Source organism: Canis lupus, chromosome 16 (genome assembly GCF_011100685.1).
Source record: "Canis lupus familiaris isolate Mischka breed German Shepherd chromosome 16, alternate assembly UU_Cfam_GSD_1.0, whole genome shotgun sequence".
Classification (NCBI taxonomy): domain Eukaryota; kingdom Metazoa; phylum Chordata; class Mammalia; order Carnivora; family Canidae; genus Canis; species Canis lupus.
The window spans coordinates 42,250,729-42,271,939 of NC_049237.1; the positions used below are offsets into that span (position 1 = coordinate 42,250,729).

Below are 21,211 nucleotides of genomic sequence, written 5' to 3' on the forward strand. Positions count from 1 at the left end.
TCATCCTCCACAGGTGAGGAAAAAAGCATTAAATACGGATACATTGTGGCTAAATTGCTCAAAGTAGGGAATTTTCCCAATTTTACTCTTATCCTCTGTTCTGAGCCTACTTGCTCTTTTGTAATGTTTCCTGTTCCCATCCTAGTACCTAATACCTGATTTCTTTATCTTTTCCCAAGCCACTTTGTCTGATAACTGTCTGGCTTGTGTGAGTTGAGCAATATTTAGGAGGCAGAATCAATCAAAGCCCTGTTGACTAGATTGGGAGCTTCAAACTTCCTTTTGAAGGTCCCAATTAAGCATCAATGGTATAAAGACTGTGAGGCAGTAAGAGATTCCATAAGCTACACAAGAAACACAAAGTTCATAGAGTAGCATCTCATGCTTTATGACAGAAACTCTAGAAAAGAAAAAAAAAATTCTGTGGCATGTTGTGTACTCTCTTTCAATTCCATGTGAAACACTGCAGTTAACTAAAAAGTACACCCACGGGGAATCTCAATTAAACTTGATTAATCTTGTTTAAACTAGCTACTAGTTCAGCAATAAATCCATAACAGCCCAAGAGCTCTGTAAAAACACTTCCAGTGATTATTTTATTCAGAAACAAACAAACAAACAAACAAACAAACAAACAAGAGAAGAAACACAATTCTGGTCATTTGCAGTATCTATCAGCTTTCAATTTGGCTCTCCTGTTTAAACAAAGACAAATGATAAAAATTATGTAAAACAAGCCATATATATAGTCAACTACTAAATACATACACTCAGAAATTGTGTACTCAATTTTGATTATTATATTACCATTCTACTTATATTAAAATACTTTAATTAGCATTTAACTTTTCAATGTTATGTTTCATACTAAATGCATTTTATTAGTCTGTCCTAATCTTTTTTTTTTTTTTTTTTTTTTAGTCTGTCCTAATCTTTAAGAAATGTTGCCTAAGAGCTTTTTCAATCCACAGTAGCAATTTTAATGACCTCTGAATTTAAGTAAGACCTAAACTTCTATTTAACAGGGTGGCAATGTTCTATTTTCATGAGTGGTAAAAGTTACAAGACATAGACCTTATTTCTTTTGCATCCATATCTTGATCTTTTTTTTACATTCTATTCTTGATTTCTTAAAACTATATACATGCTTTGCTCAGCAGGAAAAATTCTTGTATCACTAACTTCCGGTAACAACTTGATCAACTAGATAATAGGAAAATAGGATGAAGCATTATCTTTATCAAGTAGAGTGAAGACATATTTTAAGACTGATTTTGCAACATAGGGCTTGAAGGAGTGGCAGATTACCAAATTCTCTTTCAATCTGGCACTTATTTGATTTATGTTTATAAAGTTACAGCTAACCCCCTCTACCCACTTTTTTATGTTATAAATCTAGGACATTACTTACCTAAATAAAAATAGTATTAGATATAGATTAATAATGTGCTGTGATAAATATCCTGCATACTTCTAAATTCAACTTAATAAAAGTGGTTCAATTTTATTTCATTTTATACTTAGTCATTTTTAAACTGATGTTTTTATCTCATTTTTAGGAACCTGTACTATTCTAACTAGAACCCACTGAATTTTGGAATGAAACTATTTCTTTCTAGCCCTGATTCTAATAGTTATAGAAAGGTAATGTTAAATAAATTTATGAAGGAGTTTCAGTTAAACCTGAATGTTTTATAACAAAATATTTAAGTTTTTGGAATCTGGCTAATTTTAGATATTCTTTCTTGGGTGATCTTTTCCCAGACTTATGATGTCCTTTTTAGGTAACATTACTATGTTCACAAATTAGAAGACAAAAATTTAAGAACTGTAATAATTGAAAAAGAACACTGGTTATATATATATACCATTTCTACTGGATACTGAATATAGTTGGAAATAAATAAAAATATACCTACCTGTCCAGAAGTGTTTCATGCAAAAATCCATCTTTCCGGGCCTTTTTGAGAATTTTACTGTCTTCTTTACTTATTTTAAGTTTGTGGTCTTGGAAACTCTGAAATTTCTTTCTGTTAAGAAAATGCCTTTCTTAAAAATCATCTCAAACTTTGATTATACATATTTATTCATAAACTTACAAATACTTTTAAACTCTCTTGTTTACTTAAAAAAAATAATTGTATTTATTTAAAAACATACAGCTTTTCAACTGCAAAGATGACCTTAGTGCTCCTCCATGAAGAGGACAGCTTTTTGGGCAGCTCTACAAAGCCCCATTTCCACTAACGCATGTTAGCTGGAGACCCTGAATCCTATCTATGGAACAACATTTGGTTGGCATCATATACTGATAAGCTATAGTCATTTTATTAATGAATAGGGAGAAAAGACTAATCCAAGTGAACTTTAGCTTTGAATTTTTTTTTTTTTATTTTTTTATTTTATTTATTTATGATAGTGAGAGAGAGAGAGAGGCAGAGGGAGAAGCAGGCTCCATGCACCCGGAGCCCGATGTGGGACTCGATCCCGGGTCTCCAGGATCACGCCCTGGGCCAAAGGCAGGCGCCAAACCGCTGCGCCACCCAGGGATCCCGAACTTTAGCTTTGAAATCTAGCAAGGCAATTAGGAAACCTGAAGCTTTGAGAAAAGAAAAGCATTCAGCTTAGTTCTTTGTCCTAGAGTCTATTTTATGCTGCCTCTTGTCCTTCACATATTTTATGTGTCTTGAGAAGTACTTCACTGCCAAATCTGAAAGGTCTAAAAGGAAAAGAATACGTACACATAATTGATTTCACACTGTTTAACGTTTCCTTTGTCTTCTTCTGGAATATCATCTTTTTTCTTAGTTTCTCTTTCAGCACATGATCTAATCTGGACAGTGGAGATGCAAACCAAAAGGTTATACATGTATCTTCCCTTTCCCCACTTTATTTATTTCATGAGAACCCCCTAGATGATTTCTTAATGCAAATGAAGACAACAATCAACTTAGCAATTGGATTCAGAAAAAGACAGGTTCTCGATGTTTTTATTTACATATAAAATTAAAAATCGTTATTATGTTCCTCTAGAACCTTTGCATCAAACACAAAAGACAAAATTATTTGAAGAACATTTTATAGATTAGATCCTGCTGAGCAATCAGACAATAATTCAATTAATTTTGGCCACAAAGTAAATATTCAAATTATCCCTATAGTATTTATTTTATAACACTGAAAGTTTAAGATAGTAGCTATTTTACTTTGCATAGCTATTCCCAAATCCATTAAAACCTTAAACATGACACACCTTACTTTTACTTAATTGGAATCCACTCCTTTTAAATCTTCCTTATATCCTCCTAAGTTGTGACAGATATTTATTGTCACAATTCCATAAATTGATATAGCAATTAGGATCCACTGAGTGGGACAAGAGAGAACAGAATTCAGGTCAGAGGAACTGGCAATTTGCAATCCAAAGGACTGGACTTACATTTCTAAGTATTTACATCTCCAAAGTGATCTTTGTGGCTAAGAGTCCAACCAGTGCTATATGTGTGACAGGTTTGGTTAGCAGGATCCTAGGAGACCTGGGAAGATTACTGGCCAGGAGCTGTGACAATACTACTTTTGGCAGGAGGGAATGTGTCCTGATGGATAAGGTTAGGCTATAAAGGTGGAATGGCTGATACAGACTAGCAGAGCCTATGAAGTAAAACATAGGTGGAAGGAGTTCTAGATTATCGCTGCTCAGAACTTCCAGGTACTTGACTAACGAAACAGGTCCGGGAAAATGTGACAGATACTTCATATAAAAACAGTTGTAATTAAATACAGCACAATATTTTGTTTTTTCCCCATAGATGTGCAAAGCACTATACTTTATTTGCATTGTTTTAAAAAACCATACTTTTAGGTAAGTGAGAAATCCACCAGCATTTTCTAATAACCTGTTTCTTGAGAGGGAGTATGATATGGAATGTCAGAATAGATTTCAGTCAGCTCGGCCTACATACACATCCTGACTCTATCATATTTAGCTGTGTGGGTTTCATAACTGATCTTAACACGTGAGGATATAAGGAGGCTCAAAGGCTCTCTCTTCATTGGTTATGTTAAGATAATAGGTACCGGGATCCCTGGGTGGCGCAGTGGTTTGGCGCCTGCCTTTGGCCCAGGGCACGATTCTGGAGACCCGGGATCGAGTCCCACGTCAGGCTCCCATTGCATGGAGCCTGCTTCTCCCTCTGCCTGTGTCTCTGCCTCTCTCTCTCTCTCTCTCTCTCTCTCTCTCTCTGTGACTATCATAAATAAATAAAAATTAAAAAAAAAAAAAAAAAAGATAATAGGTACCTCACAGGAACTTTCTGAAGATTCAAGAAGGCAGTACATGTCACATTCAGCTGAGTGCCTGAAGCTACAGGCTTCTGTCCTGGTTTGTGTGTTGTTGGTGGTTTTTTTTTTAACGTAATTAAAAAAAATCTTATGATTTAACACTTTTTATACACCTTGTAATTCATCCTCAGATATAACTGCACACCTACAGAATGATGCATATTCAAAGCTGGGTGTTACAGCACTGCTTGTATGAGTAAAAGATTGGAACTAACCTAAATTTGCATTTATGAAGAACTGATTAAATAAATTACAGTATGTCCCTAAAATAGAATATTATGTAGCTGTTAAAAAAGAGAAAAAATTTCTACATAGTGATAAGGGAAAATCTCCCAGAGAACAATGTTAAGGAAAAAAACCCAAAGTGTAAAGGACTATATGCAGGAGCTTAACTTTATTGTAAAAAAGCAGAAAATTATAAACGTTTTTATTAAGAAACTAATAGGCTATAGGAAGGAGTTATCTCTTTATATGCTTGTATTTTTAAAATTTTGAACCATGTGAACATATCTACTTAAAAATTATATTTTAAAATGCAAGCAAGAGAAAAAAATAGGCCTAAAAAAGCATGTGGAACTACTCAGAAAAAGACACTAATATATAGAGGCAAGATGTTATAATTTCTCTACCACGTAGTACAAACAAGCCAACATTTATAGGACTTATAATTAAACTTTTTATAATAAAGCTTATTTGGAGAATAGTATAAAAAACTGTGCATTACATCTTTAAAGTGATAGTAAATGAATATTCCAACACTTTAAAGATAGAGCATTATATGAGACATCATGTACGTGACATATATCAGTCTATAGAAAAATGTGATGATTACCTTTATCATTTCTTCTTCTCCTGCTGTTTTACTTTTTGCTTCTATATCACCTGCTTCATTGCATCTAATGAAGCAGCTATTTGAGGCCAATAAAGCCATTTTCCCCTATATAAAACAAAGTAACAATAAGAAAGTTACAAGAATACCTGCAAGAGAATTCTTAAGCCTTGAGAATGAAATTAATTCCTCCTCTTACCCCCAACTCTAAAAGCAATCATTAATAATTTGGAGAAAACACAGAAAAAAATTATACAGAAAAGAAAACCAAAATCACCTTTAATCTTACTACTGAAAGATAACCCAGTAAATATTATTAGTATATTCTATTAGTAGGACTGAATTCTAACTAGGTGAAGTAGAACTGTTTCCTTTGGCCTTAGAGACCTATTGAGGATATAACTTAGATCTGCTTGAAAAATAATTAGCTTTTAAGACAATAAAAAAATATATAATGCACAGTAATTTACTCAAAAATTGTTTTCAGTAAGATTGTCTTCATTAATTAGAAAATATAAAAATGTATATGAGAGCTAGTTTTTGGTGCTTTTGAATTTACTGCTCAGAACTTTAAGAACTGATGTCAGGAATGCCTGGAAGGCTCAGCTAAGCATTTGCCTTCAGCTCAGGTCATGATCCCAGAGTCCTGGGATGGAGTCCCCCACTGGGCTCCCTGTTCAGCTAGGAGCCTGCTTCTTCCTCTCCCTCTGCCTCTGCCTCTGCCTGCCACTCCCCCTGCTTGTGCTGCCAGCTAAATAAATAAATAATTAAAAAAAAATGTCAGAGGGACTTTTTATGTGGACAGAAATATTCATACTAGTTTTAGTTGTTCAATGCTCATTGTGTTATACTGATTCTTTTTTTTTTTTTTTAAAGATTTTATTTATTCATGAGAGACACAGAGAGGCAGAGACACAGGCAGAGGGGAGAAACAGGCTTCTTGTGGGGAGCCTGATGTGGACCTTGATCCCAGGACCCCGGGATCACGTCCTGAGCTGAAGGTAGAGGCTCAATCACTGAGCCACCCAGGTGTCCCTATGTTATACTGATTCTAATTGGCAAACTTGAAAACTAATTTTCTTGTGTGTCTAAAGGTAGATTACACATTCGAGTAATTAAATTCCCTTAACAAATATAAACCTAAATTATGACATAAATGACTCTTTTGGAAAACTTTGAATACCTTAAACATCAGACAAGATATTTACAAATACAATCATTACAAAATGTATTAATAACTTTATATCACACCCAGTTACAAAAGGGCTAACAACAAGGATTTTTTTTTTTTTTTAAGGATTTGATTTATTATACAAGGTGGCCAGAGCTGGGTTTTCTACTATCTAGATGATGCTTGGTAGGCCAGATATGGTTGTATGGTCCAATGTAATATAAGCCCATGCTTGTGACCTTTCAGTCAAGGCCCTCTTAGCAATCAAGTTTTTGTTTCATCAGAGACTTTTAAGTGTCTCTTTCATTTAAATTTTAAAAATTTAGTGTCTTTCCTAAAAATAAAGGGAAATGAACTTCCCTAACATTCAGTATGAGTGTTGGTATTTAACTTATCATCATCTTGGCCTTACAATAAACTGGCCTTTTCCATTGCTAAAAATTTTTATTAGAAGCACCTCATTATATTAGTAGGGTCACCTAGAAGGGGTTGCAACCCATCAGTAGTTCATGAAATCAATTTAGTGGGTCCTGACCAGTATTGGAAAAAAAACATACAAAGAAAGAAGAGGTAAAGAGAACAGAAAATGCTGAAGGGCACAACATATAGATAAATAGGAATTAAGTACAACTCTTGCTTCAGTTATACTATGAATACACTGGGCTGAAATGTAAAAATGTTTCTTTCACTGGACTGAGGTCAGAAAAGTTTGAAAGCTACTGTACCAGAGATTTTATCCTGGGAACAAATCTAAATAATTACCTTTTTTGGGGGGAATGCTGGCTTATTTATCATCTTGGAAAACACTGTTAGATCCTATTTTGAATTCCTTATTGCATATTCCCATTGATGCAGTGAAATTACTGAACTCCTCTTCCGTTGGTGCCCACCAGTCCTTCCTGTTCTTTTTTTTTTTTTTTTTAAATCCTTCCTGTTCTTGATATAGTATCTATTTTTAGGAGACTGTTTAGCTTTGGTATATATTTGTTCAATCTTTACTGTTTACACAATAGAAAAAGGAACTTCTGTATTCTGAAACAACAGACACAGACTTAATAAAATACCTATCTATTACAAACTGCCTACTTATAAGATCAATAAAAATTAATGTATTATCTTCATGCTTTTTTGTACTAAAATTATCTTTTTGTACACTATTTGCTTTTCTCTTTGAGCTTTACTATAAATGCAGACATTTAGAGACTAATTGATTTCAATGAACATTATCATTACTTATTACTTTATGCAGATTGTCCTGAGGCCATTCCCTTAAGCTTGCTCCATTGTCCTCTTACTACAGTCCATGTTTTTGAAAGTACCCATAATTTCTGCTAAGAAGATATTCCTGAACTGTCCTGTTTTCCTGCCCCAAGACATAAAATTGGCTATTTTCTGTGGAGTCCTAGATCTTTAATGAAAAATAAGACCCAAATCTAGGCACCAAGGGTATACAAAAATGAGGATGGGCAGAAGTACTACTGCTGTTTTTGTTGCACTATTTCTTCTCCCCGTTTTATTGAGATATACTGGACATAATCACTTCATAAATTTAAGGTGTAAGGCATAATGGTTTGGCTTAATACTTACTGTGAAATGATTATCTCAGTAAGTTTAGTTAGCATCCATCTCATGCAGTTAACAATTAAAAGCATAAAAAACAATTTTTTTCCTTGTGATGAGAAATAAGGATTTACTCTCTAAACAACTTTTCTATATATCATACAGCATGCTAGCTGTAGTAATCATGCTATACATTATTTCCCTGGCACTTATTTATCTTTTAACTGGAAGACTGTACCTTTTGACCACCTCCTTCCCCCAATTCCCACTTCCAACACCCTCTACACTCCGGTAACCAACCGCCAAGTCTGATGTCTTTTTCTGAAGTTTTTAAGATTCCATATATAAGTGAGACCATACTTGTTTTTCTTTGTCTGACTTGTTTCACTTAGCAAGGTCTATCCATGTTATTACAAACGGCAAGAATTACTCATCTCTTTATGGGTGAATAATATTCCATTGCATATGTATATACCACAACTTCTTTATCCATTTATCTATCAATGTATGCTTAGGTTGTTTCTAGATCTTGGCTCTTTTAAGTAATACTGATACAAACATGGGGGTACAGATATCTTTTCAAGTTAGTTTTTTTGTTTCCTTTGGATATATTCACACAAGTGGGACTGTTGGATCTTATAATTTTATTTTTAATTTTTTGAAGAACTTCCATACTGTTTTCTGAAGTGCTACATCGGTTTGCATTCATTCCCACCAGCATAGCACAAGGGTTTCCTTTTCTCCACATCCTCCCAGCATTTATCTCATCTTTAGAAGATGGTTATTCTAACAGGCAGGAAGTGATACCTTACTGTGTTTTTGATTTGCATTTCCCTAATGACTAGTGATGTTGAGCATCTTTTCATGTACCTATTGGCCTTTCATATATTTTCTCTGGGGAAAAAGGTTTAGTCAAGTCTTTTGCTCATTTTTAAATTGGGTTATTTGTTTTTTGCTATTGTATTAGCTCTTTATATATTTTGGATATTAACGCCTCATCAGAAATATGGTTTGTAAATATTTTTTCTCGTCCTATAAGTTATCTTTTCACTTTGTTGATGATTATTTCTTTTGCTATGTTGCACTATTTTTCAAGACTTTTTAAGGCTATGACTGTTAAAGACCATATCTTATATTGACAAGAAGCTTTTATGAACAATAATAGCACTTACATCTTGAAAGACTGGTTCCCATTGTTCTCTTGGTCCGATTGCATCTGACCGCCCCACAACAAGTCCATCTGAATTAATACCAAGGTATTTTCCATAGCCAGATTTCAGAGCAATTCTTTAACAAAAAAGAAATGTTAAAAACTGAAAGAAAATCAAATATAGAAAAAAATAATGTGTGTGTGTGTGTGTGTGTGTATATAAAAACCCAGACTAGGGCAGCCCCCAGTGGCACAGTGGTTTGGCGCTGCCTGCAGCCTGCGGTGTGATCCTGGAGACCCGGGATCGAGTCCCACGTCGGGCTCCCTGCATGGAGCCTGCTTCTCCCTCTGCCTGTGTGTCTATGAATAAATAAAAATAAAATCTAAAAACAAACAAACAAACAAAACAAAACCCAGACTAGCCATAGTCCAAATTTTCAAAAGCCACATGTGGCTAGTGACTACCATAATGGACAGTGTAGTTCTATATATGTAACTTTATTTCATACTTATAATTTTATATCTTACTTATATCATACTCCTATTATATGCTATCAGATCACTCTCCAGAAAAAATCTGTATCAATATTCTTACCTCAAATTAGGAGAGCATCATTTTATTTTTTTTAAAAGGCTTTATTTTTTTTTAAATTTTTATTTATTTATGATAGTCACACACAGAGAGAGAGAGAGGCAGAGACACAGGCAGAGGGAGAAGCAGGCTCCATGCACCGGGAGCCTGACGTGGGATTCGATCCCGGGTTTCCAGGATCGCGCCCTGGGCCAAAGGCAGGCGCCAAACCGCTGCGCCACCCAGGGATCCCGAGAGCATCATTTTACATAGAACTATTAACATTCCTTTTTTAGACAAAATTAGAATATCAGAGGAAAAACTAGCATCCTATTTAATTTATACTTTAACCATTGTAAGTGACATTTGTACTTCCTTTCCTTTTAGTTTTTAAGTTACCTTCTTAATCATTTTTATATTGATGTCTTACTGCTTTCTTCAATGTTATGAATTCTGTATATACATAAAAAGAATAAAAACTCATTGCCTGTTTCCTATACTTACCACTCAAAGAAAGTAGTGAAATGACAATGTGATTTTTTAATGAAATAAAATATGATTTTTAACTTTTAGCTTACCAATCCCTTGTGATGCCAAGGGATTGATTTTATATTCATTTATAGGTTAATTACAGTATAAAACAAATCATCATGTTGATGCAGCCAATTACTAGAATACTGAAATTCAATTTCTGTATGCACTACCCAAAGTATCATACTGTACTTTTGCACTGTGATAATTAAAAAGGTCAGCTTATAAAATTGTAAAAACAGTGAGTAAAAAATTCTTTTGGTCTTCATGACTAACATTCTCTGGTTTCAATAATATTCCCTTCTTATATCTTCCTGTTTATCTCTTGTGAGATAAACAAGTGAGTTCATGTATCACAGCAAGTGAGTTCATGTGTCACAGCAACACCAGACCAGGTTTTGCCTATGTCGGTTTTCTTTACATGATCTTTCTAACCTATGTCTTATCTGGTCTGTGACATTATTAATCCTCATTTCTTTTCTAGCCTAGGATTATGTATTGCTAGAAATCATAGTGTATGCTTTTATTTGGAGCTTTCATTCTCTTTCAAAAACACAGTTGCTGCAAATGAAATTTAATAATACCAAAATATGGCATATATAAGTGTTTTATTTTTAATCTTTTAAAAGATTTTATTTATTTATTCATGAGAGACACACAGAGAGAGGCAGAGACAGAAGCAGGCTCCACGCAGGGAGCCTGATGTAGGACTCCATCCTGGGACTCCAGGATCACACCCTGAGCCAAAGAAAGACACTTAACTGTTAAGCCAGCCAGGCGTCCCTAAGTGCTTTATTTTTAAAATGTCACAAAATATATTTTCAAAAAGACTGTTTTGCTGTTTACATCAAAATTGCTGTGTGGACTTAATTAGCTACATATAGAAATTTTTCAGTGAATAAAATTAAGTTAAAAGGTGATTATAGTTCAACTTACTTACCTAGAATCAGACAATTTGACAGCTGTAAACTGCTCTGGAGGACTAGGGCCCTCATCAACTACAGGAGAAAAACATTTTGAAATAAATTTGACATTTGTTATAAATATAAATGTAAAAATTTCTTCAGCTTTAAAAAACGTTTTCTTTTAAAATTAAATATAAGAATATTGTGATATTTTTCTTTAATCATAATATACTATTCAGATTAGAGTATCAAGATCTACTTATCTTCTTATAACTACAGAGTTAATTTTACGTACTTAATAGGTAGGTCAGCTTGATGCTCACTTATAAAATATTTTCTTCCTGTGTTTTAAAATGCACTCAGTACGTAGACAAATAAGCACTTACTATTTAAAAAACTAAATGCTTTAACTTATTCAAGGGATGGACATTCAAATAAAAAAATACTGCTTTTTATCTTCTGATTACTTTATATCTCATTAATGCTTATACTGATGGGATAGGAAGAATAACAATTATTATAATTAATAATCAAATTATTAATAATGCTCCAGGTTAGTTTTGACAAAAGGTCTAAAGAATAAAAGAATAAAATCTTTGACACAACAACGTTTCCCTTTCAATTTCAATTGTTCATGTTGTTTTTGATTTCCATTGATATTCTTCTGGAAGAATACAGAATGTTTTTAAATGCTTACACTGGAAGAGGGATTTGCTAGTATCTGGTAAATATTAAGGAAGGAAAAAAGGAAAGAGTAAATGCAATGGATTTATTCCTTTGAGATTAGATTTGGCCAAGTGAATGAATGTCATAAAATATATACGTTTAAGTGGTCTTTTCCTTTCCATTGCTTCTACTAGACACAAACCTTCTTTATGTGGAGCTCCCAATGTAAAAAGTCCATTATCAAGTGCATGTATATAGGTTCCTTTATCCATTTCAATTGCTATGGTTCCTGAAATTTCACCAAAGTTTGTGACTGTCCACCAGATTCCTAAAAAACAAAATTAAAATTTTAGATTTGACACAAGGTTCTTATTTGTTGTTCTTGTTGTCATCACTTATTTTTAAAAACTTTTATTTTGCAGTTATAAGAAACAATACAGAGACATCTCTTATACCCTTTACTCATTTCTCCCAGTCGTAACATCTTACATAACTATAGTACAATATTAAAACCAAGAAACTACCCTTTATTCAAACTATGAACCTCATCACACTTCATTAGTTTTACATATACTCACTCATTTCATGTATAGATGTAGGAGACCACAATCAAGATTACATTCTTTTTAAAATGTAAAATAGCAGTGCATGTGAAGGCACAAAACGATAGAAAACAGTCTCTTTCATCCATTGCCTCAGTCATCCATGACTGCCTTCCAAAGGCAATGACTACTATAATGTATTTCTCACATATTCTTCCAGAAAGACTTTCTAGCACAGTATTTTTTCAAGTTTTTATTTATTTATTTGTTTATTTATTTTTTAATAAAATAATTTTTATTGTTTTTTTTCAAATAAAATAATTTTTATTGGTCAAGTTTTTATTTAGATTCCAGTTAGTTAACATACAGTGTAATATTAGTTTCAGGTACAGAATTTAGTGATCCATCACTCTACTCATCACAGCAAGGGCCTTTTTAATACCGGTCACCCATTTAACCCATCCTCCCAGCCACCTCCCCTCCAACAACCCTCAGTTTATTCTCTATAGTCAAGAGTCTGTTTTCTGGTTTGGCCCCTCCCTTCCTCTCTTTTTTCCCCTATGTTCATCTGTTTTGTTTTCTGAATTCCACATACAAATGAAATCATATGGTATTTTTTCTCTGATTTATTTCACTTAGCAAAATGCTCTCTAGCGCCATCTCCTGGCAAATGGCAAGCTTGCTTGCTTGCTTGCTTGCTTGCTTTCTTTCTTTCTTTCTTTCTTTCTTTCTTTCTTTCTTTTTCTTTCTTTTTGTGGTCTAGCACAGTATTGTTATTTAAAAAGATTTTATTTATTTGACAGAAAGACAAAACATAAGTAGGGGGAGTGGAAAGCAGAGGGAGATGGAGAAGCAGACTCCCCACTGAGCAGGGAACTCAGTGCAGAGCTTGATCCCAGGACCCTGGGATCATGACCTGAGACACAGGCAGACACTTAACTGACTGAGCCACCCAGGTGCACCCTAACACAGTATTCCTAATCATGACTTTGGATCAGCAACAAAATGAGCAGAAATTGTGTACTCTATGTACACGAAAATAAACGGGTTTCTTTTTAAAAATTCATTTTTAATTCAAGTATAATTCATATACTTTGTTATGTTAGTTTCATATGCATATACCTCAGCAATTCTATACATTTCTCAGTGTTCATCAAGATAAGTGTATTCTTAATTCCCCTTCAACTATTTCACCCATCCACCTACTCATGCTGCACATTCAATACAATCCCTGTCAAAATACCAAGAGCATTTTAAATAGAACTAGAATAATCCTAAAATTTGTATGGAACCACAAAAGATCTCAAATAGCCAAAGAAATCTTGGAAAAGAATCCAAGATTTCAAGAAATACTATATTGCTGTAGTAATAAAAACATTATGGTACTGGCATAAATACAGATATATAAGTTATTGGAATAGAATGTCCAGAAATAAACCCACACTTTTTTTTTTTAAAGATTTGAGAGAGAGAGACAGAGAAAGCATAAGAAAGAGAACACAAGTGGGGGAGGGTCAATGAGAAAGGGGGATGCTGACTACTCGCTGAGCAGGGAGCCTGAAGTAGAACTTGATTCCAGGACCCCAAGATCATGACCTGAATCAAAGGTAGACAATTAACCTACTGAGCCACCCAGGCACCAAACCTACACTTTTATGGGAAATTAATTTATGACAAAGAAGGCAAGAATACAGAATGGGAAAAAAACAATCTTCAACAAATGGTGCTGGGAAAACTGGACCATTTTCTTACACCATATACAAAGATAAACACAAAATAGATTAAAGACCTAAATGTGAGACCTGAATCCAAAAAATTTCTATAAGCAAACATATACAGTATCCTTCCTGATTCTTTGACATCAGCCATGGAAATATTTTTCTTAGTATGTCTCCTCTGGCAAAGAAAACAAAATTAAATTACTGAGATTTCACCAAATAAAAAGCTTTTGCATAGTGAAGGAAACCACTGACAAAACAAAAAGACAATCTACTGAATGGGAGAAGCTAGTTGCAAATGATACCTCCAATAAGGGATTGTTGTATCCAAACAATACAAAGAATTTATACAACGTAACACCACAAACCTCCCAAATAATCCAATTAAAAAATGGGCTGAGGATGTGAGTAGAAATTTTTCTAAGTAAGACATAAATATGACCAACAGACACAAAAAATGCTTATTAACATTATTAATAATCAGGAAAATGCAAATTAAAACCTCAATATTGCCTTACAACTGTTAGAATGGCTAAAATAAAACGGACAAGAAGTAACAAGTGTTGGTGAAGCTGTGGAGAAAAAGGAACCCTTGTGCACTGTTGGTGGAAATGCAAATTGGTGCAGACTATGGAAAATAGTATGGAGTTTCCTCACAAAATTAAAAATAGAATTACCACATGATCCAGTAATTCCACTACTGGATATTAACCCAGAGAAAATGAAAACACTAATTTGAATAGATGCATTCCTATGTTTACCGCATCAGTTTATAGCTAGGCTTTTTGTTCTGTTCTACTGATCTACATATTGTTTTTATGCTAAGACAAACCTGTTTTGATTAGTATATTTTTGTAACATAGTTTGAAATCAGGAAGTCTGGTGTCTCCAGCCTTGTTCTTCTTTCTTAAGATTACCAGCTATCGGGGATCCCTGGGTGGCGCAGCGGTTTGGCGCCTGCCTTTGGCCCAGGGCGCGATCCTGGAGACCCGGGATCGAATCCCACATCGGGCTCCCGGTGCATGGAGCCTGCTTCTCCCTCTGCCTGTGATTCTGCCTCTCTCTCTCTCTGTGACTATCATAAATAAAAAAATAAATAAATAAATAAAAATAAAAAAAAAAAAGATTACCAGCTATCTGGAGTCTTTTGTGGTTCCTTACAAATTTTAGGACTCTTTGTTCATTATTTGTGAAAAATGCCTTCGGAATTTTGATAGAGATTGCACTGAATCTATAGATTGCTTTGAGATAATGAGATTTTTAATAATTTAATTCTTCTGATCCACAAGCATGGACTATCTTTCCATTTATATGTATCTTCTTCAACTTCTTTTATCCATGTCATATTTTTCAATGTACAGGTCTTTTACATTCTTGTTAATCATTTCTTGGATGTGACACCAAAGGTGAAAATAACAAAAGAAAAATTAGACAAAATGAACTCATCGAAATGAAAAACTTTTGGGGCACCTGGATGGTTCAGGTAGTGATCTTAGGGTTGTGGAATCGAGCCCTGAGAATCTTAAGATTCTCTCTCTCCTTCTCCCTCTGCCCCTCCCCTGCCTCTGTCACCCTCTCTAAAAATAAAAAAATAAGAAAAAAAAAAAAAAACAAAAAACTGCACCACCGGACACTATCAAGAGAGTAAAAAGACAATTTTGAGAATGGTAGGAAACATTTGTAAATCATATATCTGACAAGAGATTAACATCCAGAATACATGAACAACTCTTAAAACTCAACAAGAGCAACAAAACAACCCACTTCAAAAAACAGGTAAAGGATTTGAATAGATATTTCTCCAAAGAAAATACAGAAATGGCCAATGAGAATTGCTCAATATTGCTAATCATTGAAGAAATGCAAACTGAAACCATAATGAGATACCATTTCATACCCACTAGGATGGCTATTATCAGAGAACCAGAAATAACAAATGTTGGTGAGGATACGGAAAAATTGAAACCCTGTGCACTGCTGGTGGAAATATAAAATGCAACTATGCAAAACAGTATGGTGGTTTCTCACAAAATTAAAAATGGCATTACTGTCATGATCCAGCAATTCCACTTCTAGGTACATGCCCAAAAGAACTGAAACCAAAGTCTTGAAGAGATATCTGTACACCCATATTCCTCGCAGAATTATCCACAATAGGCAAAAAGTGGAAGTCACTCATGTGTTCATTGAAATATGAATGGATAAATGCAGTATATACACAATGGAGTATCAGTCTTTTTTTTTTTTTCTTTTTTTAAAGATTTTATTTATTTATTCATTAGACAGAGAGAGAGAGAGAGAGAGAGAGAGAGAGAGGCAGAGACACAGGCAGAGGGAGAAGCAGGCTCCATGCAGGGAGCCCGATGTGGGACTCGATCCCGGGTCTCCAGGGTCACGCCCTGGGCCAAAGGCAGGTGCTCAACCCCAGAGCCACCTGGGCTGCCTGGAATATCAGTCTTAAAAGGAAGACTGACACATGCTGTAACATGGATGAACCTTGAAGACCTCCTGATTTCAAAAACTTGCGAAGGGACAGTAATCAAGACAAATATATCAACAGAACAGACAAATCAATGGAACAAAGTCCAAAAATATATCAGCACATATAAAGTCAAATGATTTTTGACAAACGTATTAAGGCAGTTTAATGGAGAAAGGAAAGTCTATTCAACAGTGGTGCTACAACAACTGGTTATCAATATGAAAGAATGAAAAAAAGAACTTTGATCCCTAATTCACACAAGACTAAAAATTAATGAGATAGATCATAGATCTTTTTTTAAAATAAATTTATTTTTTATTGGTGTTCAGTCTACCAACATACAGAATAACACCCAGTGCTCATCCCGTCAAGTGCCCCCCTCAGTGCCCGTCACCCATTCACCCCCACCCCCCACCCTCCTCCCCTTCCACCACCCCTAGTTCGTTTCCCAGAGTTAGCAGTCTTTACGTTCTGTCTCCCTTTCTGATATTTCCCACACATTTCTTCTCCCTTCCCTTATATTCCCTTTCACTATTAATTATATTCCCCAAATGAAAGAGAACATACAATGTTTGTCCTTCTCCGACTGACTTACTTCACTCAGCATAATACCCTCCAGTTCCATCCACGTTGAAGCAAATGGTGGGTATTTGTCGTTTCTAATGGCTGAGCAATATTCCATTGTATACATAAACCACGATAGATCATAGATCTAATGAGAAACTAAAACTGAAGCCTCATAAAGAAAACGTGGAAGAATTTCTTCATGACCTTGGGGTAAGCAACAACTTCTTAGACTGAAGATATAAGATGGTAATGTAACAGAAAAATAGTAATAAATGGAATCTTATAAAAACTAAAAACTTCTGGGACACTTGGGTGAAGCCTGCTTCTCCCTCTGCCTGTGTTTCTGCCTCTCTCTCTGTGTCTGTCATGAATAAATAAATAAAATCTTAAAAAAAAACTTATAGTTGAAAAATTATAATTGAAAAATTTTTTTCAATTTTTTAAACTTTTGCTTTAAGAAAAATACCATTTAATAAAATGAAAAGTTAAACCATAGACTAGGAGCAAAGACTCAGAACTGTATCGGACCCCGGGATCACTCCCGGAGCCAAAGGCAGACGCTCAGCTGCTGAGCCATCGAGACGTCCCACTAGGAAAATATTTTTAAAGGCATCTCAGCAGTATTAACTTTTCCCAGAATAAAGTATGGAAAACTTACCAACAATATCAAGTTGAGTTTCTTCATCTTCTTCTCTTTTTCTCTTCTTCTCTTTGCTCTTTTTCTTCTTACTGTAGGAGAGAATTTATATAGATAAGTTTAGAAATATTGATTTGATGTTAAACATCTAAGATGGAATCTTACAAGCCTCTTTTAAGCTGTACACAGATTTATGAATTATTGATTCACAGTTATCTACACCGATATGTTCTCTTCCTTCTAATACTGAGAAGTCAGTTCTGATCCTGTATGTATTGTATTATAGTTAAGAGAACAGGCTCTGGAGGACTGCCTTTTTAATCTTGTTATTTCTTAGCTCTGCGACTTTTGGAACATTTCTTAATCACTGTCAGCTTCTCATCTATAACATGAGGATAATAATTTATGCTCTTAAGGTTACTGCGAGGATTAAGGGTGAATGTGAATCTTCCTATGTTGCTGGTGAAAATGAAAAGTGGTACAGCTGCTTTAGGAAATAGTTTGGGGTTCTTCAAAAAGTTAAACAGAGTTATCATATGACCTAACCTATGTACTGCTAGGTATATACCCAAGAGAAATGAGAACACACATCCACACAAAAATTTTCTAAGAAATTCGTAACAGCATGATTCCTAATAGCCAAAAAGTGGAAATACCCCAGATGTCCTTCAACGGGTGAAAGGATAAACAAAATGTGTTATATCCATACAATGGAATATTATTCAGCCATAAAAATAAGGATACTGATACATGCTAGACATGGATGAAGCCAGATACAAGAGACCGCATATTGCATGACTCCATTTATAGGAAATATTCAGAACAGGCAAACTGATAACAGAGAGAAAGTATATTAGTGGTTGCGGGCATGAGGGAAGAGTGGACTGGAGAGGGACTACTAAGGATTATGGGGTTTCCTTCCCAGACCATGAAAATGTTGGACAACATGACAGTGGGGAACTTTGTGGACTAAACACTAAAACCCACAGAACTGTGCTTTATAGGGTGAATTTTATATGTATCATATCTCAGTAATAAAAAAAAAGAAAAAAAAAAAAAAAACAACACCCGGGGTGTTTCCAAATAAGTCGTATTCAAAGTGCTTAGAGTTGTTCTAGGCAGGCAGAAAGTGCTATCTACGTGCGTTAATGAAGATTGATAGTTGTGATGAGCATGAGATGCGCTTATTTGTATTTTCATGGAAACGTAAGCTTTCAGAAGCTAACTCTCCCCTCTCTCCTGTAAAGCCAGGCAGGACAAGCTTCAGATTAACATCTGTAATGAATGATCAACCGTGAGCAAATCTACCAGAGAGAAGAGAGGTGGAGATCTGGGCGGGCAGATACTTTTTCCTAAAAAGTCCAACGACCGTAAATCACCACTACGACCTTCTCCTTGCATTTGGTTCCGCTTACTGTACGCGTTAACTCATCTAATCCTCGTAGCAATTCTTTTTTTTTTTTTTTTTTAAGATTTTATTTATTTATTAATGAAAGACAGAGAGAGAGGCAGAGACACAGACAGAGGGAGAAGCAGGCTCCGTGCAGGGAGCCTGACGTGGGGCCGATCCCGGGACTCCAGGGTCACCAGGGTCACGCTCCGGGCCCAAGGCGGCGCCAAGCCGCGGAGCCGCCGGGCTGCCCCCTAGCATCAGTTCTCCTACCGCTAATCTTCCCTAATGAATGAGTAAATAGAAGCTCCAGGATATTAACGGACCTGCCACAAACTGCTAAACTAGTAACTGCGGAGAACGCGGACTTGAGCTTATTCTATACCTGTCAAAACGCACATCTGCATATCGTATTAAAAAAATTAAGGATTTGCTTTTTTGGGGCGGGGGGAGGGAGGGATGATTAATTAAGGGTTTTTTTTGTGGGGGGGGGAATGAAGGATTTTTTTTGAGGGGAGACGTTTAAGGAGTACTGGGCGGGGGGGCGGGCGTGAAGTAACGAGCCCTAACAGGAGACGTCGCTGTCACGACCTGCAGCACGAGACTAAGGCGGACGCGCCGAGCAGCGGTCTGGGGGGCTCCTGACCCGGGGCCGGGCCTGCAGCTGCGGCTCGCGGTGGCGCCCTCAGGTCTCCTCCGTCAGGCCGGCCCCGCACGAGCGCCCGGAGCTGCCCGGCAGCCACAGAGCCCGCGGCCGGAAGCAGGCCCGAGGGCGGGGCGCCGGAGTTCCCGGCTCCCTCACACCCCGAGTTCCGCGAGACTCGACTCTCCTCCCCACGGGGGGGGCGGGGGGGGCGGGGGCGCCGTCGGAAGAGACCCAGAGTCTCCCGCGCCAGCTCTGGCCTTACCTCTTGGCCTTGGTTCCCTTGAGCACGAGTTTGGTGGACTTCACGTACGAGTATTCGGCCATGGTTGGGGGGACGCCCTGTCCGCCGAGGGGAGAGCTGGCTAGCGGCAAGAGACCTCCACTGGAGGAGGGACTGGCGAGGGAAGCCCTCCCCGCGCAGAACCGCAGGGACCCCCTGAGCGCGCAGGCGACGGCGCCTCCGAGCCCCGGGCGTTATTTTTCACCCGCCTCTTGGCGCCTACTTCCTGTTTACAGTCTGGGGCTACGGCGACGGCAGAGGGCCGAATTACCTCAGGGTTCATTTGCTTTGGAGAAGCGCGGGTTCGCGTTTCCGCAAAAGAGAAAAAACGGGGGGGGGGGGGGGGGGGGGGAGGGGAACGGACGCGCCCCCTGGCGGCCGCCGAGGGCCTGACAGCTGTGGGGGCGCGCTAGAGGTGTCCTGCTCCGTGTCCCGGGAAGGCGACCGGGTGATGAGCCCCGTGATGGGGCTCCCGGAGCGCCTCCCCGCTTTCCTGGGCGTGAGCTGGGCCTCCGAGGGCTTGCGAGCCCTTCCAACCCCATCAATTCCTATTGTGTTATCTAGGGAGACTGGAGTGGTGGGCAGGAAACGACTGGGGAGTCCAGGAAAAGATAATTAAGTGCATAAGTTTGGGGGCAGACGGCACGAGCGCGGTCGGAATCGGGTGCAGGTGCGGCGGAGGCCGAGGCGCACACTCACGACCCGAGAGGTCTGTCCGCCTAGCAGGGGCCTCGGGGGGCGCTCCAGCCCCCGCGACCGTGTCTCCGGCCTGCTCCGGGATCTTCCGACAGTTTCTTAAAAAAAAAAAAAAAGAAAGAAAATGTTTCAAAAAACATTTTATTTTTATTTGAGAGGGAGGGAGAGAGAGAGAACGACAGCAGGGGGAGGGGCGGAGCTCCGTGTAGGGCTCCCTCCTGGGGCTCCATCCCGGGGCTCCACCAGGGACTCTCTTCTGGGACTCTGTGATCATGACCTGAGCCGAAGGCTGACCCTTCACCAACTCAGCCACCCAGGTGCCTCTCTTACAACAGTTTGATAGTTCACTTCCCTGATTGCCTTTTCTCCCACTTCCAAACCACCTCTGATAATGCTGCCTGAATGATCATTCTAGAGAACTCGCTGATTATTCCCCAATCTAAAAATCTATTAAAGGCAACCTATTACTTTCAGGAGAGAAACTCCCGGCATCGCTTAGTAAACTATTGACAGTCTGGCCTCTTTTCCC

At 37.2% G+C, this 21,211-nt stretch overlaps 1 protein-coding gene across 2 annotated transcripts; it reads right to left on the bottom strand.

Annotated features, from left to right (window-relative positions):
• Positions 1-568: 568 nt before the first annotated feature.
• FRG1 (FSHD region gene 1) lies at positions 569-20,333 on the bottom strand. Of its 2 annotated transcripts, XM_038560309.1 has the most exons (9): positions 19,969-20,326; positions 17,692-17,762; positions 11,927-12,052; positions 11,094-11,151; positions 9,074-9,188; positions 5,174-5,278; positions 2,742-2,833; positions 1,920-2,030; positions 569-695 (listed from the first exon to the last, which is right to left on the bottom strand). In XM_038560309.1, the coding sequence occupies exons 1-9, from the start codon at positions 20,028-20,030 to the stop codon at positions 659-661; spliced, it is 777 nt and encodes a 258-aa protein (XP_038416237.1). In that variant the 5' UTR covers positions 20,031-20,326; the 3' UTR covers positions 569-658. The 2 variants fall into 2 exon arrangements, with proteins under 2 accessions (XP_038416237.1, XP_038416238.1); XM_038560310.1 differs by lacking the exons at positions 569-695; positions 1,920-2,030 and adding an exon at positions 3,254-3,366 and having other exon boundaries at positions 19,969-20,333.
• Positions 20,334-21,211: the final 878 nt, after the last annotated feature.